This window comes from Vitis riparia, chromosome 13, assembly GCF_004353265.1.
Source record: "Vitis riparia cultivar Riparia Gloire de Montpellier isolate 1030 chromosome 13, EGFV_Vit.rip_1.0, whole genome shotgun sequence".
In the NCBI taxonomy this organism is placed as follows: Eukaryota; Viridiplantae; Streptophyta; class Magnoliopsida; order Vitales; family Vitaceae; genus Vitis; species Vitis riparia.
In genome coordinates, this window is record NC_048443.1 from 7,813,320 (window position 1) to 7,835,667 (window position 22,348).

A 22,348-nucleotide genomic window follows, 5' to 3' on the forward strand; every position below is an offset into this window, starting at 1 on the left:
TTTTTGCGCAATCCTATAGGGATGCTTGATTTCCTTCTTTGATGATAGCTCCAAGATTCATTGACAATTTTATTTTAAATAACTTCTGGTTATACAAGAGAATTGGAAATTGTATGCATAACTTCTAGCTATGAAACAATTATCAATAAAAATTGTTTTCCATAATTCCTGTTGTGAAAAATAAATGAGTACAAAATAAAAATTAAATCCAATATTTTCATAACTTTGAGTTATGATTATTTTGTCAAAACAAGAAAATATTCAAAATTGTATATAACTTCATACTATGAACTATTTATGTATAACTTCTAGATACACAAATAAATAAAATAAATTAAAGAAATTAAAAGTTAATATCTTTCATAGCTTCAGGCCATGATTATTTTTTCAAAACAAGAAAATATTTAAATTTGTACATAGCTTCAGGCTATGAACTGTTTTTTTATATAAATTTATATATAGCTTCAAGTTATGAACTATTCATTGGGTAGATTTGTGCATAACTTCAGGCTATAAACTTTCATTGTGTAGATTTGTACATAACTTCAGGCTATGAACATTTATTTATTTATTTTATAGCTTCTAGCTATAATATTGTTTGGTATAACTTCTAGTTATACTGTATAATTAAAAATAAATAATTAAAGATCATATACATAACTTCTGGTCATATATTTGTAATTTTATAATTTTCCATATAAATTTTGGTTATAGGGATTGCCCATATTTTTCATAACTTCTGGTTATGAATTTACCCTATAATTTAGAATTTATGATTATAGGGATTGTACATATTTTTTATAACTTCTGGTTATGAATGTACCCTATAATTTATAATTTATCTCATAACTTCTGGTTATAGAGATTATACATATTTATGTATTTAAATAAAATATAAAATAGAGATCAAAAGGTAATAAAATAGAAAATCATGATATAAGTTTATCACATACCTTTTTGTGAAAAAGAAGAGAGAAAGTCTTTCTATTTTTCTGAAGGGAAAAACATCTTTCTATTTCTCTAAAGAGAAGAACGTTTTTCTTATTTCTTTTGTAGAGACTATTCGTGTTGATAATGTGTTATAAAATTATAAAGTGAAAGGAGAAGAAAATAAGAAAGAGAAATTAAAATGTAAGAAGAGAATAGAATTTCATTAGAGGTATTTCCCTCTTATAGGAGTCACAAAGAGATATATATCAATATGGATGATCATCTACAAGTTCTCATAATCCGATAAATTCTCATATTTTATAACAGTGTTTATATAATATTATTTTTTTAATCAAATACATTTTCCTAAAAAGGAAATGAAAGCTATTTTTAGAAAAAGAAAATAGAAGATAAAAACTAGAAAATACTTTTCAAACTAGAGGCAATCTAAGTGTCCATTTAAATAAACTTTTTATTTTTATTTTTAAAATATTAGTAATAAATTTTATATAAGATATAATTGTTAACAACACAAAATTATAAAAGTGAAAGTAATGATTTTAAAAAATTGAAATATAATTTTTTTGAAAATGATTTGATAAAATATATACTTTATGTGTAAATTATTCTATTTTTATATAAAATTTTATGACTTTAAAAACATAATTCAACAAGACTAACTTTGAAAATTTTAGAACTTGTGAATGCTTTGGTTAAAACTTAAAAGTGATTCAAAATAAAAATATTCATTATTATTATTATTTTTTTCCAAAAATGAAAATCATTAATAATAATAATTATTTTAATAGAAATTATAATTAAAAATTAATTTTTATCTTCATTTACAATTATAAAATTCTTATTTTGACAGCCTGACTTCATAAATTCATAGAAATCAACATTTTATTTTGTCATGCAAGAAGAAAGCTGCCCACCTCACGTCCAAGTGGACCTTTTCGCTGAACCGGACAGAAAGCGATGTGGTTCAGATTCGAACCCGGTCCGTCAATGGATCAGATCCGGTTTATTGCACGGGCCGTTCGAACTGAACGGACCGATGTCTGTTAATAGCAAGGAAAAGCTCTGCGTGAGCACTTTTGGGATCTGAAACGGAGTTTGTAGTCGTAGAGTCTGATAGATTTTATATGTATAAATTATATAGATGAAAGCAATCATTTGGGTATGAAAAAATCGATTCTTTTTTTCAAATTTTTGTCTCTTTATTTAATATTTTAATGCTCCAAATCTGACGCCATGAGGAAGAAGCTCGATACCCGTTTCCCGGCTGTAAGTCCTCTTCTTTTCTGCTTTTTTGATCGATTATTTGATTGATTGATTGATTGATTGATTGACCGATGGGTTGATCTTATTTTGTAGTTTCTTTCCTTTTGGGTTATGCGGCGTTCTGGGTGTTGTTTATGGGGCTGATTTTGTGTGGTAGTCTGAAAATGGGATCTGTTGTTAGGTTTTTCATTTTGGGGGTTTTGCGGGTATATTTGTGATCTACGTTTTGTTTTCTTTTTAAAATTGGATTGGTTTCATTTCCATTTTTTAGCTTAGAGTTGAAATTAGTTTGTGGGTATTTGATTTTGGGGAAAATTATGATCTGGGTTGTATTCTGTTTTTGATATAGGGGTCGTTTCTTCTCTAGGACTGTGATTAGGGTTTGGGATTTTTATGGGTGAGAATGTTAATTTGATTGGATAATGGATGATTCGGCTTAGTTTAGGTTATGTTGTATCTCCAGGGAATTCCATGTTTGTTACATTTTGAATCCAGCTGTAATTTCGTGGTTTTTAGTTGGAATCTTTGGGATTCTTTTGGGATGAGCTGAATTGCCTTTATGACGCCTTGCTTAAAACAGTAAACACTGATATTTGGGTGAATTAATGGGGGGAATTATGTTGTAGGGTTGGGTCGGCTTTTGGGGCTTCTGGCCTGGCTTATTGGCTGGTTGATGAGTTCCATGTTTTGGAGTGATAAGCCATACTGTTTTTAATCAATCTGCAAATTGGTGTTGAATCCAATTGGGGCTCAAATGATAGTTAAAGGAGCTTGAGTGATATGGTGAGAAATCGTTTGGCCAACCATGGGTGTGATACAGCTTCATGTCTTGTGTCCTTTGCGGCGATTCCCCTCCTAGATATATTAAAGCTCAGTTTTCTTGATTGACTTGCAGAATTTTCATTTCTGTTTTGATATATGGTTATATATTTACTTGTCAATTCTAAAGTATAAAATATGGACTATTTGTGCAAACCATCTTTGCAATTCTTTTAGGTGAATTAGCTTTTTCATACTTTCTTAGTTAGTATTTGGCTCCCTTCATCATTAATAAATAGGTCAAGGTCCCTGCTAACTAGGGTGAATTAATAAATACTGCTGCAGCTCTTTATTTAGGTGTTATTTCTTTGTGATATTTAGATGAGGTATGGAATAGGCTATTTTCCTTATTGATTTATGTTCTGACAAGATTTTCCTCATTGAGTTATAGATTTCCTTTTAGAGCATGACTTTGAAATTCCAATTCTTTCCTGGGGAAGGATTTCTTCTGGTGAAGATCCTTGCAAAGGAAGGGATTTTCCTTTATATAATTTATTTTGGGCATTCAACTAGCTTCATGTTCAAATGAAGGATTTCCTTCTTTATCTTGTTAATTCTTTTGGTGTCGTTAGTGTGAATTCTTCAGGCTACCTTGTCTTCCCATGTATGAATTAAATTGCAGGACCCCTGCATTGTTTCATAGGTTCCCTTGTGTGGTTCACATTGCAGATCTCCTGTATTGTCTCATAGATTCCCTTGCACAACATTAAATTGGGTGAACCTTACCTCTAGATGGGGTGTATGAAGCCCTAATTGTTGATCTTTGAGTACAAGTGGTATGAACCTCCTTGTGTGAATGTAAGTTTCTGCATGGACTACCTTTTCTTGTAAGAATTATTTCTATGGTTGACTGGGTGACCCATACTGATCCTCCAAGTGGTCAACCTCTTATGGAATTCCACTGAGTCATATGGGTTCTGTTTTATTTGTGCGTGCCTGATTTCATGTACCTCTCCATGCCAAAGCTTTTTATGGGTTGCTGCCTTCAACATCCAATTTATTGGATTCCATGCACATTAAGATTTAAATGCCAATAGATTCCACTACCATTTGATGCATCTTATTTGACATTTTCACTTGAAAGTTGAAACACCATGGGGAAGCTAGATATTTGTGGTAATTATATCTCCAAGCATTGAAATGCTCAGAAGAGTAAATAATTGAAGATGATTTCTTGGTTTGATGCGAGGATAGAGACGTTTTGGAATGGTGAAGGATTTGAGCAAAGGAAAAATGTTTTGCATGAGCTTGAAATAATTATAAGTTGTTGATCAAACTTGAAGATGTCACTTGACAACAAAAGAAATCTATAGCCACTTGGATGAAATGTGTGGTAAATATGTTTGATTCTTCAAGTGTCCGCATTAGGAGATGATATAACAAGCATATTTTGGTACAAGGTAACATTGCTGAAGAAAGCTTGAAGAAAGATGGTTGTCAAGCACTTTGAAGTTCTTTGTGAAGACACTTTTTCTTTTGAGCCTACCTTGTTAGTATTTTTTTGATAGGAAACAACAAATATATATATCGAAAGAATAAGAAGTACAAAAGAAGGATGAGGAATCCTCCCACCAAAGATAAAACTAAACAACACAATAAAAGAACAAGAAACTACACTATAAAAACTACGAACAAGCTCTCTTGGCTAGACCATCCTGTTGGAACTACACATTGCTAGTCAATCTATTTGTAACACGTTAAGGGGAATGCCCTTAAAATCCACGAAACAATAAGCCCAAAGAGAAGCTAGGAAGTGAACGAAATCCCATAAATTTTCTGAATTCCTAGCTTTGTCCTCAAATATCCTAGCATTTCTTTCCTGCCACATAACCCAAATTAAAGCAATGCTCGTATTTTGCCACAAAACTATCCCTCTTTTGGAAGCGCCAAAACCTTTATAATTGATAGACATCATGTTTGAAATGCTTCTCGGAGGAACCCAATCCATCTTGGCTAGTTGAAATAATCTGTGCCACAACCCCATGGATAAGGAACAATGTAGGAAAAGATGGTTTGTTGTCTGCTGATTCTCCTTACTTCATGCACAACTTACAAATGTCAGGACTAAGAGCTTTGTAGGGTCTTCTCAATTATAGCAAGTCATTAGTATTTACCTTCTTGTGTGCCACTAACTAGACAAAGGACTTAACTTTGAAAGGGACTTGAGAATTCCATACAAACTTAGTAGGAAAACAAGGAGATAAATCGGGCACTTAGGACAAGGCTATAAAGAAAGACTTGACTGTAAACAATCCTAAAGAAGATAAAGACCAAGATCTCGCATCTGAAGCCGAGGTGGATAAATGCATACAATCAAGAGATCGCATGAGGCATTCTAGATCTTCTATCTCAGAATCGGAAAGATTACGACGGAAATTAAAGTTCCAAGAGAAAGGGCGAGCAGAACCGAGAATTGAAGAAATAAGACTATTTTTATCCATGACTACTCTAAATAGTCTTGGATATTGGGATTTCAAAGGTTGGTCCCCCTGCCACAAATCTTCCCAAAAGCGAATTATTTCCCCATCTCCTACCACAAACCGAGTATACTTGGAAAAATCCTGAAAGACTTGTTCAATAGCCTTCCAAGGACAACGATGTGACCATCTAACTAAAGTGTTGGCATCCCAACCATTAGAATGTGTCCCATAAATGCTTAGAATGACCTGATGCCATAGAGCTGTACTCTCCCTAGGATACCTCCACAACCACTTCCCTAAAAGAGCGAGATTCCTTAAAGAGATCTTCCCAAACCCTAAACCCCCTTTTACCCTGAACATGGAATGAGTTTCTCTGCAATATTTATTTATTTTTCATGAGCTTAAGCAATAAATATGCTTATGTTGTTGGTACACTAGATGGAATCCTTTCAAAAGTATGATCTAGACTATTGCTTTTGCATAACAATTTAAAGTGGCATTTGGTGATAAGATAATTTCAATGCAATGAAATCACAATGGTGTCCAAGTGTCACAGGCAACTCATTTTCCTTCATTCTTAGGTCATGTTTACTTCAATATAAGATTGAACTCAACCTGCAGAAACCCTCGTTTTAGCCTTGGCTGCAGCATGCTTGGTCTTTCCATGCAAGGAAAAATAACAAAAGACAATTCTACTTGAGTTTTTTTTTTTTCTGTTTTTTTTAATCTATTTATTTATTGTTTATTTTCTTTTAGTTTTATGCATGTGGTGTATGGCTTCTAAAGAGTTGAGGTTTTTACTTAATTTTATTCATTTATATATTTATTCTCTTTTTTAATTTATAAACCCATGTTAACCGATGGAAAGCATCAATTTGGCAGGCTCGGATTAAAAAGATAATGCAAGCTGATGAAGATGTTGGGAAGATTGCACTGGCAGTGCCTGTTTTAGTTTGTGAGTAGCTGTGACTGTCTTGTCTTTTAGTCTTTGAAGCTCTTAGCCTATACCTTCTGTTTCTTGAACTGTATTGTATTTATTTGATGCAGCTAAAGCATTGGAATTATTTTTGCAAGACCTTTGTGACCGTACCTATGATATAACCCTTCAGAGAGGAGCAAAGACTATGAGTTCATTGCATTTGTAAGTGAAGTATTACAATTAATTGTTTTGACTTTTTATTGAATGCATCGTGTTTACTCAAAACTTTCAGAATATCCATGCATTTTAGGGCTAGTTTCTTTAGGCTATGTTTGGTCTTTGGAAAGTACTAAGGAAAGAAAAAAAATGCTAAGGAAAATGGTTTTCTCATATTTGGTTTCACTATGGAAAATAAAAAGGAAAATCAAATGTAATTAAAATTTGTTAGAAATTTATACATTTTAAAATTATTATATCTTTATGTAATGGAGGAAAATAAGTGAAATGAGTTTGAAAAAGCATATAAAAATAATTTATTGATTATGAATACATTTTTTACTTTCCTTTTTTTTTTTTTTCCTTCCACTTCTTCTTTCTATTTTCTTTCCTTCACATTTCCCTCAAATTTTCTTGGAACCAAACATAGCCTAAGGGTAAGCTCATTTTGCCCATTCTTGCTATTCTTATTACAATGCAACCTGGTCTATTGGTGGTAAAACAACAGAAGTAAAGGCTGGCTTCTTTCATTGGTCTTTGAATGCCACATTAAAACATTTTATTATCTTAGAGTTATAGGTGCTGTTTGGTGTTATGTCATAAGAATTTCCACCCCATTCTTAAAAATCCCTCTTTAACATATTTCCTTTGTTACTAAAGAAGATGATGGTGTATAATAATATTTCACTATCAAAATTTCTGATTTGATATTCCAATTTTACCATATTTTGTAACTTTGGCTATGTATGAGATTTTACAGGAATATGTTTTGTTTGCTACTCTAGCCTTGTTAATTTATTTTCGCTGTGCCCTTTTCATTATCTTGCAGCAACAACTTTAACATATAGGAGAGTTTACATGGATGTGCTTTATCTACAATAAATTTCATGCAGTTATATTAATTGCTAATCAGTTCACATTGATTTGAAATCACCATATGATAGGTACTGTTTAGTTCATCTATTTGTGAATTGATCAACAGGGATAAACTATGTGAAAATCATACAAAAAGGTCTAGTCTGGGTGAGCAAGCTTTCAGCATCTGATATATCATTTTAAAACCATATGCCTGAAGAAAAGTGAAAGCATTAATGAATTTTAACTAACTGCTATACAAAGGGTCAACCCATCAAATTAATGTTATTTTTTAATGTTATTTGATGTATAAGTGGGGCCCTATCAGATGGTGGGTCTGTTCTAGACTCCAAACATGATGCCCATGCATTGGAAGGAGTATTGATTATCGTTTTAATTTTTGCATGCTAATCTATCAAAAAGAATTGATTAGATCGTGGGGCCTGATCCAACTGATGTTATTAAACTATTTTTGACCATGTGATTGGCATAATCTTTAACTTTGTGATTTCAATTCCATCAACCATACAGTTCCCCCCATTTAAAGAAATTTGAAAGCAGAATGAAATAATTGATTTTTGTGATTCAGCCTTTTATTACAATTCATCTTCTAGGGTATAGATCTTGAAAAAATCATATGACAAACTCTTATATAGATTCAGCATTTGCCTCTTACAGTCCCGTTTAAGGGAAGGAGTCATGGTAAACTGTATACCCTTGTTTATGGTAATAAAATCATTTAAAGTTAGTGACACGACCAATTTGTGTTCATCTTTAAAGAGCACTGAACACAATTTTTTACTTATTTATTTATTTGTCTAATCATCAACTAACTATTCATTGATATGAACTTTAAGTATTAACTGAAGGATGAAAAATCCTACTAAAAACACAAGGATGATCAAAAAGAGGAAATCTAACAAGAGTTGCAAAATAACTATTCTGAACAAGTATGAGACAACATTTACAAAATATGCAATGGTGTACAATTGAAGGGGGCAAAAACTTTGCTATAAAAGTAACTATCTGCTTGGCTCCCCATTTAGCTAAACGATTAGTAATTTCACTAGTTGAACAAGGGGACTAAGAGAAGGAACAATGCAAGCTGCCAGCTAGATTTAGGATTTTATGGAGCCACGTGTTGTGTTTCCAAGGACCTCTCTCCAACTTAGATACCCATGAGATCACCATAGCAACCAAAGCCTTGGGTTGCAATAAACCTTCAAGAGCTAAAGATCTCTGCCTCAACCTTCTCCTGTTGACTTAGACAAGGCTTTCAATGCTTACCTATGGTCATCCCTAATGACACCTCCAATTCCTTGTTGGCTTGGGTTACCTAGAGACACCCATAGGTGAGTCAATGCTGACAAGATCTTACAATCTGCCATCATAGACCTGCAAACCATAGTCTAATCAAGTTGTAGAATGTTCACTGGAGTATCTTTAGAAACTGAAGAGGAAGAAGCCTAGAAGGATGAATAAAAATGTATCAGATTCCAAATTATTTCTCGTAAAAATTCATCATAGTTATCTCCCTTCAAATTTTTCATCACAACTAAAGGGAAACCACATGTCAAAACACTCCCAAACCCTCTAAAAGAGATAAACAACATATCTGTCACATTCTCAAAGAACCCAATCCATCCCAACAATGCTAAATACCTAATCCATCACATTCTTGAAGAATCAGGAATGGATGATACAAAGGAGTTTCTCACTCAAAATTCTTTGGTGGTTAGGAAATTGAGTGCAAAGTGGCTGGTTTATGTACCATAAATCTTCCCAAAAGCAGATCTGCGAGCCATCTCCAACAAAAAGAGAAGTATGATCGGAAAAATCTGAGAAAACTTGTGAAATGACTTTCCATGAGTAAGAGTGCTACCACTTGACTGTACTATTATCATCCCAACCACTGGAGCATGACCTGTAGATGCTCAAGATGGCCCTATGTCATAAAGTGCAAGTCTCCCTCATGAACCTCCATAGTCACTTCCCTTAGAGGACTTTATTCCTCTTAGAAATCTTCCATAGACCCAACCCCCATACCCTTTAAGTTTCCACATTTGGTCCCAACTAATGAGGTGTTCCCTCTTTCCTTCTCCTACTCTCAACCAAATTAGATCCATCTATAATTTTCTCAATTTTAAGTGCTACTTTAGAAGGGATCTTAAATATTGACAATAAATATATGGGTAAGAGTGAAAAGCAAGACTATATTAGGGTTATTCTACCTCTAAGGGGTGAGAAGGCTTTTTTCCAACCATCCCATGTATGGGAAATCCTATCAAGTACTGGATCCCAAAATGAAGTAGTTCTAGGGTTTCCTCCCAAGATGAGACCCAAATACGAGGGGTCAATTTGAGGCTACACACCCTAGCAAGGTTGCTAAACTAGTAATATGAGTTTAACTTGCATTGGTACCTAGAATGTCACTCTTCTTAAGTTAATCTTAAGACCTAAAATGTGTCTAAAGACCAACAAAATGAGCTTAAGGCTTTATAGATCTTCTAGTCTAGCTCTTATAAAAAAATCTTACTTCTACCAACCAAAAAACCTTCCAAGATTCAATTCTCCTCAACTCTCATAAGACTTTGCTCAAAACATTGGCCACAACAATAAAAAGGAAGGTGGAGAGCATCTCAATCCTCTAAAAGCCTTAACCCACCCTTTGGCATAACCTTTTACTGAAACAATAAAACTAATTGAAGACAAAAAAACCCTTAATTCAACACCTTCGTCTTAAATTAAGCTTTTTCTTTCCAAACCATGGTCCAGAAAATCCTTACAAACGTGATTGTAGGCCTTCTCAAAGTCAATCTGGAAGCCATGCCTTCTTTACCGAGGCATCTTTTCTCAATCACTACTTCACTTGCTGCTAAGACAACATCCAAAATCTCTTTCTCTTCAACAAAAGCTCCTTGAAAAATATGGATAGTTTCATATAGCACCCTTTCAATGTGGTGTGACAAAACATGGTGCTATTGTCTTGTAGAGGCTTATGACCAAACTGATGGTGTCTAAAATAAGATATTCTAATGGTCTAGGCACCAGCGTTAGAAAGTTGGCATTAGTACTCTTATTCATGTGCCCGCTGTTGTAGAAATTTTTATCAAATCCTCCTTAATCACATCCCAACACTTTTGATACACAGCTATGGAGAAACCATTATGGTTGAGAGCCATTTCCTTGTCCAATTGAAAGGCTACTTCATGAACTTCCTCTTTCGAAAAAGGATAATTCAACCAGATATCACGCTGTTCAAAAATAAGGGATCAATCAAATCCTTCTATCCTCTAAGAATCCTATAAATACCTACTATATAACTTTTTTAAAAATCTTAAAATTTCATTTTAAATTCTATCTTGGTTGCCTAGCACTAAATGTTCTTTATTCATGAACGATTTGATAAACTTTTTGTTCCTTTTCCAATTAACGATCCTGTGAAAAACCTTTGTGTTGAAAAATGTCTCAATTTTCCATTTGGGTGTATTTTTATGTTTTTGATAATTTCTTCTTTGGATAGTGTTTCATAAAGAACTTTTGTATTATTATAAAGGAAGTAGCCTATTGTGAGATTTTATTATATAAATAAGTTTATCCCTGTATAAATTATTCCTATGAAATCAAGAGAGAATATAGGACAAGATTTTGATTAAAAGGATGAGTCCTTTTGGGTTTAATTTAGGAATTTGAAAGTTTTTAGGATTGTAAGTACTCCTTTGAGTATAGTGAATTGATTTCCTCTACCCGCGGATGTAGGCACATTGTCAAACTACGTTAAATCTTGTGTTTTCTTATGATTGTTTTTTCATTTATTTTTTCTTTTCTTGTTTATTTCTCATTTGTTTCCACATAGTCAGTGGTATCAGAGCTGATATGATTTTTGGGACTAAGTACAAGATAGCAAACTTCTCTTGGAATAATTTTCCCTATGACAATGGCGAATGAAAGAGGACCTTGTATATAGATTGGGAAGGTCCTTATATGGTTTGAACTTTGAAGAAAGCTCCTCGCCAATGATACAAATGTTTTGACATGTTCATAGTATCTCATGGATATATGCGATGTGAGTATGATTGTTGTGCATATTTTAAGCTTCTTAATGATGGATCTCATATTCTACTTTATATGTTGATGATATGTTGATTGCGCCAAAAGTAGGTCATATTTTGAAAAAATGAAGTATACATTGACTAGTGGGTTTGATATGAAAGATTTTTGGACTCCAAGGAAAATTTTTGGCATTGAAATATAGAGAGATAAACTGGCTAGAAAATTGTGGATGTCTTAAAAGAAGTATGTTGATAAATTATTGCAAAGATTGAACATGAGTGAAGTCAGACATGTGAGCATCCGTTTTGCTGCACATTTTAGATTATCATCTTAATTGTGTCTCAGTATAGAGAAGAAGATGTAGTCTATGTCAAAAGTTCCTTACTCTGATTCTGTTGGTCATCTCATGTATTTAATGGTTTGCACTAAGTTTAACATTACGCATGATGTAAGTTTAGTTAGAAAGTATGTAAATCTTAAAAAGGAACACTGGTACACTGTAAAATGGATTCTTAGATACCTTGCAAGTACTTGTGATTTAGGAATTTTATTTGATAGAGAAGGTGCATTTGTTAAGGTTCTTGGATATATGATTCAGATTATTTTGGAGACCTTAATTTTAGGAAGTCTATTACTGATTATTTGTTTACTTTTGGTGGTGGACCTATTAGTTAGAGGTCTGTATTGTTGGATGTAGTTGCATTATTCACAACAAAGGCAGAGTATATGACAGTTATGGAAGTTGCAAAGGAAGCTTTTTGGTTGAAAGACTTTGTGGAACAACTTAGCTTTGAGAAAGAAAGGATATTGCTACAGTGACAGTTAAAGCTCCATTTACTTAGCAAAGAATCAAGTTCTTCATTCTAGTACAAAGCATGTTGATGTGAAATATCATAAAATTAGGAGTGGATGTCATGAGGGAAGATATTGCTATTAAAGATCCACACACGAGAATGCAAATGATATGTTGACCAAAGTTGTTCTTATGGATAAGTTCAAGAATTGCTTAAATATTATTCATATTTTCATTTTTTTGAAGATGGAAGGTCAGGTACTCCCATCTATAAAGGAGTATAATTTAGTACCTTAGGGAAGATACATTTAAGATGTTTTCAAATTTGAGAATTTGAGTCAAGGTGGAGATTGTTGGAAAGTGTCTCAAATTTCCTTTTAGGCTTATTTCTCAGTCTTGGATATTTCTTATTTGGATAATATTTTATGAGGAACTTTCATATTATTATAGAAGAAGTGTTCTATGATGAAATTTTGTTATAGAAATAGATTTATCCTTCTATAAAATATTTATATGATCAAGAAAGATTATATGAAGAGATTTTAATTCAAATGGTGAGTCTTTTGGGTGTAATTTGAGACTTTTGAGATTTGAGAATTTTTATGATTGTAATTACTTCTTTGAGTATAGTGTTTCTGATTTCCTCTCATGATAGGTAAATTTTTCCCCCATTGGGACTTAAACCTGGAATCTCCCACAAACCCTCCCCATCCCTTTACCACTTGAGCTAGGACTCAAGGGCTCCCTTGAATGTAAACATATTGTCAAACCATGTTAAATCCTGTGTTCTCTTGTAACCGCTTTCTTGTTTATTTATTTTTTTTTGTCTTCTTGTTTATTTCTCACTTGTTTCTGCATGATACTTTTGAGTTGCAATCTCCTTCCTTTGCCCACCTGGCCATCGCTTTTTGCCTCCAGTGGGCCCCTTCTCTGAGCAGTAAATTCTCCAATCGCTTTCCTTGCAATTCTCAAGGCTATTAACTTGTTAACAAATTCCCCTCATTTTCACTTGAGTCAGCAAAACTATCTCTATAATGGTAACTTCTTTTCTCTCTCTAATGTCCCCAAAAATGTACTTGTTCCGAGACTTCAGCTTTGGTTTAGCAAATTGCAGTCTTTGCATAAACTTGTGACCCTCACAGCTCTTAACCCAAAACTATTTCCACCAGAACTGTGAAATTTCACCTGGATTAGATATACTGACCTATACATGTTGCCTAATAGATACCCATGTCTGCAAGCTATGGGTGAATACTGCCAATAAATGCTAATAATGACAAGCTTTACCTGCAAATGTATATTGTTGGCTTCTTGGGTGACTCTAGTTTTTGCAATCATCAAATCTCTTTTGGGAGGAATCTACTTTGTCAACCATGTATAATTACAATTTCAAAATAGCAAAGCTGAAAATTATGAAGTCAATGTCTATATGCTGTAAAACCAGAAAACTAAGATTTGCTCAACATTGAAGATACTCACTGTTGCTGCAATTTGCTTCATGTGATTATTATCTCCACTTTTCAAACCCTATAATAGGTCACTGTATTGGTTGGTCTTTGCATGAAACAGTTCTTAATCTGAGTGTTAATCTACGAAAGAACTGAAAAGCTTCTAGCTATGAGTCTGTTGCAAGACATATACTACTGCTTCTGACAATGCAACACATAAAGAACTAAATAGTTTATCACCAACATCTTTAAATCACACACAGACAAGATATAAAATAAAAACTTCTATAATGTTCCATTTAATTTGACTCTTAAATATTCTTATCACATATTTCAGATCCATAACATGAGCATTCAATAAAATTTTGTAAACACTACTCATATTTAATAATTCTAGAAGCATAAGCAAGGATGATGAGCCCTAGGACAATCCTTGATTTAGTTAGTATGTTTGTATGTGTCTCCATATTTTTTGTGTGTGTATGTACATATATATCTGTATAATATCAATGTATAGAGCAGATAAATTTACATCTGATGTAAGGCGCCTCACACCCTTTAACTTTTCCGGGGTCCAACTTTGTTGAAGTGTACCACTAGATAGAATTCCATTATTTCATCTTTCATACCAAATATCAAGTTGGTCGGGCTTCAGATATTAGTAGCCATTTAATCCATTAGCTTTTGTGTCTTTTCATAAAGAAATAAGAATAGAACCTAAATCTTGAGCAAATATGGATGAGATAATTTATAAATCTTAGCATTTTATCAATTTGATAATTGGCAAACATGGAACAAAGATCCTATCTAACAGTGTGATTTATGGGAAGTGAACATGACAAAGTATATGATGATTTAATGTAAGGAGATTTACACCAAGTGTATGAATCCTGACTCATAGGACTACGCGGGGGTTTCATCCAACCGTTCATTTTTATTTATTTATTTATTAATTTCTTGGTTTTTTTATCCTCATTGTTTTTTTAAATTGTTGACTGGAATTCTATGGTTATCACAAACAAACCTTATTATAGCTAAAAAACGGAATTTATAAGATTAGATGTATGAACTTCTTCTCTTACTCTCTTTTAAGAAATTTGACAAAGTATTTCCTAACAACCAAAGAAACTCTCCAAAATAAAATGGCAAAGATATCACTCTTGTGCACAACATTTATTAAGAATGTTGGTGAGAATGAGTACGAGAGAGATTGGTAGGGTGAATGAGCTTTAACATTTAATCAACACCTCTTTTTCCCTTTCAAACTATTTTTCTCATATGTCAATCAAATTACAAATGATTGATGACTCGTGTAATGGATGCACACCTGATTACTAAGTATCTGTTAGAAACATTGTCTTAGACTTACAGTTCAGCTCTTTTCTGTTGAATTATCTTGTTTGGGTGGGAATTCTTTTGGCATTTGTTTTCTTGTATGTGAAATCCCACTGTTCCTTTTCCTAGTTCTCTTATTTCTGCCCTTACAACTTTAAATCTCAATATATTGAATTGGTCTTACTAATTCCTATATTGGTACTGCAGGAAACATTGTGTCCAAAGGCACAATGTATTTGATTTTCTGAGGGACATTGTCAGCAAGGTTCCAGACTATGGTCATGCTGATGCTGCTGGTGATGATCGAACCATGTCAAAAAGAAGGTTGGCAGTTCTATTTTCTTTTCTTCCATTCTTCATAGTCTGTGCTGATTAACAAGTTAGATATACTAAATATTGTTCTTCCAGGAAAGCTGCAGGGGATGAATTCAATGAAAGCGATGAAGAGACTAAAAGGAGCAGGATGGTTAGTAAACATACATCCAAATTACTTGGAGAACATTTACCAAGCATCTATAATGTGAAATTGATCTCTGTGTTCACTTTGTCATCACATTTTATGGGTGCTTATTTTCTTTTAATAAACATTTAAAAATTCAATAAATAATAAGTCCCTTATTTTAACTTACTTTATTCTTTTTCAATTATAGATATGTTGGTTATGTGATGACCCATCTTTTATGACCAATTTGTTTGATGAATGGAAGGGAACCCTATTTTAAGTCATTTTCATTTGAATGCTTCTGAGCTTTAAAGCATCTTCAAACATAAGTTAATGTCTTCAATAACCAACCTGTATGCTCAATGCAATGAGGTAGAAAAATCCGAAATATTTGGTTCATTCTTCAGAATGACCCTTTCAAAACTCAATTCAGTTGAAACTAGGAAATTGAATCGTCATCAAGACACGCTAAAAGAATTTATTAATATAAGCTCCTTTTGGGTTGGCCAAAGCAATTCTTCCCCAAGATTATTATGCTAAGCAGCTCTAGATATCATGAAGAAAATGCATAATATTTTGGTGTTTCTTGAACCATGAAATGTTGAATTGTTTAGTGATGCAAGAGATGCTTCACTTTTTCACTGCAGCATGAGATGAGTCCTGTCAGCAGCAGTGGCAGAGGGAGAGGCAGGGGACGTGGAAGAGGCCGTGGTCGGGGCAGTCGAGCAATAGAGAGAGAGCCTGTTCCACATGATGTAGAATCTGACCCCTGCACATCTTTGCCACACAGCAGTAAACATGACCCCAACTTGGGAAGGCCAATACCCAACATTTCTGAGTCAAAGGAATTAGTGAAGGATAATACTGCAGTGAGTGATGGTGCAAATCCGGTGGTTCGAAACTTTGATCTGAATGCTAATGTAGATGAAGATGTTACGGCCACAGCAGCCACCAAAGCAACAGCAGCACCAGCAGTACTAGCACCAGCACCAGCACCAGCACCAGCAGCACCAGCACCAGCACCAGCAGTACCAGCACCAGCACCAGCAGCAGTGGATGTCCGTGACTCATCGGCAGAGACTGCCACTGAGGCTAAACATGAAGAGTATCCTGGCTGGTCACTTTCTGAAATGGACAGAATGGCAATTGATCCAGTCCAGCTTGCACAACTCAATTCTAGGATAGACGAGGAGGAAGATTATGATGAGGAAGGGTGAGTAGACATGCTTCTCAAAAGGTTAGTTATGGGGGAATTGAGACTAGTGGGAAGCACCTATGGAGACAAAAGGAACAACCACAAAGATGGCCTATACATGATGTGATGAACCGTATGTGGTATGCAGCACCTATTCCCAAGAATCTCTTCAATTTTTCCAGGGGTTGTATCATCTTAAGCTGGCTATTAATGCCATCTGCTAACATTATCAGAGGTAGTAGCTGACAATTGGAGAAATATTAGGGTTTGCTCTTAATTAGCATTAAAGAGTATGTGAAATTCTCAGTAGAGGTAGATTGTCATTCAGAAGTTTCTTCTTTTGTTTTATTAATATAGCATCTTATCTAATCTAGTAGTGTTATTAAAACTCACTTGTGTTTCCCGTTTCTTTCCCTGCATTTACCCTTTCCAGATGTGCCTTACATGTCAATTTTGAAAATGAATTGGGTCTTGATGGATGCTAACTTAGGTATGAAATGAGTTGTGGTTTCAAGAACCCATTTAAATTTTGGTTGTGTTTGCTCTCTCTAGGCTTTGCAAATGATGCAAAATTAGCTTGAATTAATTTGTTTAAACAAGCTAAGGGAAGGATTGTAGGATGTACTATCAAAGTTTATACTTCATATTAGGTCCTGTTAGAATGGCCTCTCGATAGTTAAAAGCTCTATTGATTATCTCTCTAAAATCATGGCTTCAGCTTTGGTTTTTTTTTTTTTTGATAGGAAACGACAAAATGATATATTGATAGAAAAAATGAAGTACAAGAGAAGGATGAGAAATCCTCCCACCAAAGAAAATTAAACTAAAAGAATACAAAAATAAGAAAGTACACAGTAAAAACAAACAAACTCTCTATATTAGACCAACCCTTTGGAATTACACACTGCTAATTAATCAAGTTGTAACACATTAAGGGAAGTCCCCTTAAAAACCTTGGAAGAAGCCCAAAGAGAAGCAAGGAAATAAATAGAATCCCAAAGATACTTTGAATTCCATGCTTTATCCTAAAAAATCCTCAAGTTTCTTTCCCGCCACACAACCCAAATTAAAGTGATGCTCGCAGCTTGCCACCATACTATCCCTCTCTTGGATAAACTAAAACCATTATAATTGATGGACAACATGTCAAAGATGTTCCTTGGGGGGACCCAATCCATCTTAGCTAACTGAAATAATCTGTGTCACAACCCCATCGTCAAAAAGCAATGTAGGAAAAGATGATTTGTTGATTCCCCATGCTTAATACACAGAATACAAATATCATGACTAAGAGCTTTGTAGGGTCTTCTCAATTATAGCAAGTCATTAGTATTTACCTTCTTGTGTGCCACTAACCAGACAAAGAACTTGACTTTGAAAGGTACTTGAGAATTCCAAACGAACTTAGTAGGAAAAACCGGAGGAGAACCAGAAAATTGGGATAAGGATAGAAAGAAAGATTTGACTGAAAAAAAACCCTGAAGAAGATAAAGGTCGGGATCTGGCATCTGAAACCAGAGGTGATAGATGCAAACCATCAAGTGACTGCATGAGGCCTTCTAAATCTTCTATCTCAGAATCTGAAAGGTTGTGGGGGAAATTAAAGTTCCAAGAGGAAGGACGAGTAGAATCGAGAATTGAAGAAATAGGACTATTTTTATCTGAGACTACTCTAAATAGTCTTGGATATTGAGATCCCAAAGGTTGGTGTTCCCACCACAAATCTTCCCATAACCGAATTTTTTCCCCATCTCCTACCACAAACAGAGTAAACTTGGAAAACTCCTGAAAGACTTGTGCAATAGTCTTCCAAGGACAACGATGTGACCATCTGACTATAGTGTTAGCATCCCAACCATTAGAGTGTGATCCATAAATGCTTAAGATGACTTGATGCCATAGAGTTGAACCCTCTCTAGGGTACTTCCACAACCATTTCCCTAAGAGAGCGAGATTCCTTATAGAAATCTTCCCAAATCCCAATCCCCTTTTTACCTTCGAATTACATACTACATCCCAACTAACTAGATGATCTCTTTTACCTTCCCCAATCCTTGACCATAAAAAATCCCTTTGCAACCTCTCAATTTTTGCAGCCACTGAAGCGGATATCTAAACAAGGAAAGGAAGTAACATGGCATGTGGGTGAGGCAAGATTGGATAAGAGTTATCCTTTCTCTAAAAGATAAATAAGCCTTTTGCCACCCATCTAATCTTCTCGATATCCTCTCAATCACTGAATCCCAAAAGCCACAAGCCTTGGGATTCCCTTCCAAAGAAAGACCTAGATAGAGTATAGGCCAACCAAAAGCCTTGCATTCAAGCAACTCAGCCAACCTAGAAATATGATTCTGATCAAGATTGATGCCATAAATATTACTCTTGTCAAGGTTGACCTTGAGCCTAGAAATATGCTCAAACACTAACAAAAGACTCTTGAGAGTCTGCAATTATTCCTTCCTAGTGTTAGAAAAGAAAATGGTATAATCTGCAAATTGCAAATGGGACACCCTAGTTCTGTTCCTACCCACCCTGAAGCCCTTCAACAAATTTCTTTCCTCTACTCTCAGTAACATCCTGCTCAGTACATCTGCGACTAAAGTAAACAAAAAAGGGGATAAAGGGTCACCTTGTCTTAAGCCTCTAAAAGCCTTGACCCACCCTTTAGCATTTCCATTCACCAAGACTGCATAAGATACCGTGGACAAACAACCACTCATCCATTTCCTCCATCTAGGACTAAACCCCTTTTTTCTCTAACACGTGATCCAAAAAATCCTAACTCATATGGTCGTAAGCCTTTTCAAAGTCAATTTTCAAGACGACTCCTTCCTCCCCTAATCGACTATCTCATTGGCTATGAGAACCACATACAATATTTGTCTCCCTTGAACAAAAGCGCCTTGAGTAGAATGGATGGTTTCATGTAGTACCCCTCTTAGACGCCCTGAAAGCACTTTGGCTATTATCTTGTAGAGACTAGTGATCAAGCTAATAGGTTTAAAGTCTAAGATTTTCTTTGTCAAGCTTTTTTTGGGTAACAAAACTATGAAGGAGGCATTAGTGCTTTGATTGATAATCCCATTTCTGTGAAACTCTGCAAACACTCTCACTAAATCCTCCTTGATCACATCCCAACAATCTTGAAATACTACAATGGTAAAGCCATTAGGCCTTGACGCCTTATCCCTATCCAACTGAAAAATGGTCTTAAAAATCTCTTCTTCAGTGAAAAGGGAGTCTAACCTAGACGCACTCTCTTCCGATATAGGGGACCGATCTAAACCTTCAACACTCCAAGACTCTCCACTAGGACTCGCGTAGAGCTTTTCAAAGTAAAGTAAAATCTCCTCTATGATACTCTCGGAATTATTCAACATAAGCCACTTTCATTCTCCAACACCTTGATAAATTTCCTATTTCGTCTGCCATTATCCACTTTATGAAAAAACTTTGAGTTACAATCCCCTTCCTTAATCCATTTCACCCTAGCTTTTTGTCTCCAGTGAATATCTTCCCTCAACATTAATTCCTCTAGCTCCCATTTTCTTAAGTCTCTTTGAACTAGAAGTTCAGAAGTGAAACCCCTTATTTGCTCAATGGCATCAAAGTTAGCTAAATCATTAAGGATGTTTTTTTTCCTTTCATTTAGCTCTCCAAAAGAAACCTTATTCCACTCTTTCAAATTAGCTTTAACAAATTGCAATCTCCTCATGAACTTGTGACCTTCCCACTCATTTCCTTGAAAACCTCTCCACCAACTTCTAAAGCTCTCCTTGAAATTAGGATGTTGCAACCACATATTCTCAAACCTAAAAGGTGTTGGGGTCCACTTGAATGGGTTGGTATCCAAAACAATGGGCCAATGATCCGATGTCCTTCTAGGAAGAGCTTCTTGAAGGCTTTGAGGAAAGAATAGCCCCCACTCATTTGAGTAAAGAAAACGATACAATCTCTTACACACAGGAGACTCTTGCATGTTTGACCCAATGAAAGATGCGTTCCGTAAAGGTGGATCAAGCAATTCAAATTCTCTTATAAAACTATCAAAGTCCTTAATGCTTGAAGTTAAACTAGAACCACCCAATTTTTTTGAACTCCTCCTTATGACATTAAAATCACCGCCCACACACCATAACAGAAAATATAGGCAAAAAAATGTTTAAAAGCCCCACCCAAAAATCCTTCCTAAGTAAGGGGCTGTTTGGGCCATAAACTGCGGATAGCCAAAGGAGTCTGTATCCATCCAAAGCAAACTTGACTGAGACCGAGAAGGATCTTATTACCACCTCCTCACTGCGCAGTTTTTTAGAGTCCCAAATAATCAAAATCCCACCTGAAGCCCCGCACACTGGAAGAGCAACCCATTCCTTATTCCTAATCGTCCAAACACTACCCACAAACCTTCTGTCACACTCTACCTTTTTTGTTTCCTGAATCATCACAACATCCGGATTCTCTGACTCCAGAAAATCTTTAACCATCCTTCGCTTATTCCTTGATCCTAAACCCCTGGTATTCCAACTGATTATTTTCATGGAGAAACCTCATAGACCCTAAACCACCAAACCAGTTCCAACAGGTCTCATATACTTGTGGAGCATATGCTCTTCCTCCTGGAATAAACCTTAATATCCAGAGAACTTAAAACCTCACGCACTTTATCCATTTTCCTAGGGGACAGGCCATCTATTTGGAACTCGCCACCCTGGCTAACTGTATCCAGGTTGGAAACCTCCTTAGGCAAAATGGGTTTAGACTTACTGGGGTTAACACTCTCGGACAACTGGTTTGAAGAAGCAAACTGGGCCTTCACCTCATCACGGACAAGATTGCCATCATATTTTTTATCAAAAGTGCCAACAACGTCTTTTTTAGAAAAAAATTCAGAAATTACTTGATTTTCCATAGGAAACTGAGAATGAGAGACTGAACTAGGAAGATCTGGACTAGAGGGATTTGGCAAAGGAAGTGCCAAGAAGGGTTAGAAGAAGACTCGGGTGACTGAGAAGGAGAAGACATGCATACCTCTCAGTTTTCCACTACCGACATTTCACAATTCCCCTTAAAGTTGAGCCATTTACCTCTGATTTTTGGATTAGAAGGTAAATCTGTGACTGATGAACCACAGAGATATGACCCTACTCGGCCCAAAAAACCTTCTTTGTCTTCTTCGAAGTGGGGATTGCGCAAAGCCGCCTCACCTCTTGACGACGAGGTCCCTTCCCTCGAACACCGCTTTCAATTCCTTGTCGATTGACAGTGAAAGAGAGGACTCACTCTGAATCCTCGTTCCATCTAAGATTCTGCCTCGAAATCCTCTTCCATTAGACATTCTTCACTAACTGACGATGACTTCCCGAGCAAAATAGGCTCACTGCGACTTTGAAGTCCTTGATGACGATCGAAACTTGGAGGAAAGTCCATAGCTTCTTTGAAACGACCTTCTCTTCCTTCTGCGCAGAGCCTCTCGTCTGAACCTCAGAAGTTTTCCCCTTTCTCATTACAACATCTTCTTTTCTTCATAACAAACTTGTCTTAACAGAGGGCTTCATTCTTCCTATTCTTTGGCCCAACCACGACGGGCCTTTTAAGTTACAGCCCACTATTGCGGCTGATGGTGGGCTAGGGTTGGGAAG

At 35.3% G+C, this 22,348-nt stretch overlaps 1 protein-coding gene across 1 annotated transcript; it reads left to right on the forward strand.

Annotated features, from left to right (window-relative positions):
- Positions 1–1,945: 1,945 nt before the first annotated feature.
- Positions 1,946–17,113, forward strand: LOC117928813 (dr1-associated corepressor-like). Its single transcript, XM_034848835.1, has 6 exons — positions 1,946–2,217; positions 6,336–6,408; positions 6,501–6,594; positions 15,280–15,396; positions 15,481–15,538; positions 16,162–17,113. The coding sequence occupies exons 1-6, from the start codon at positions 2,185–2,187 to the stop codon at positions 16,729–16,731; spliced, it is 945 nt and encodes a 314-aa protein (XP_034704726.1). The 5' UTR covers positions 1,946–2,184; the 3' UTR covers positions 16,732–17,113.
- The last annotated feature ends 5,235 nt before the right edge of the window (positions 17,114–22,348 follow it).

Coding starts and splice junctions, on each gene's coding strand:
- LOC117928813 (XM_034848835.1), top strand. CDS start 2,185: ATGAGGAAGAAGCTCGATACCCGTTTCCCGGCT. Junction 2,218..6,335: donor TCGATACCCGTTTCCCGGCT/GTAAGTCCTCTT, acceptor TCAATTTGGCAG/GCTCGGATTAAAAAGATAAT. Junction 15,539..16,161: donor AGACTAAAAGGAGCAGGATG/GTTAGTAAACAT, acceptor TTTTCACTGCAG/CATGAGATGAGTCCTGTCAG.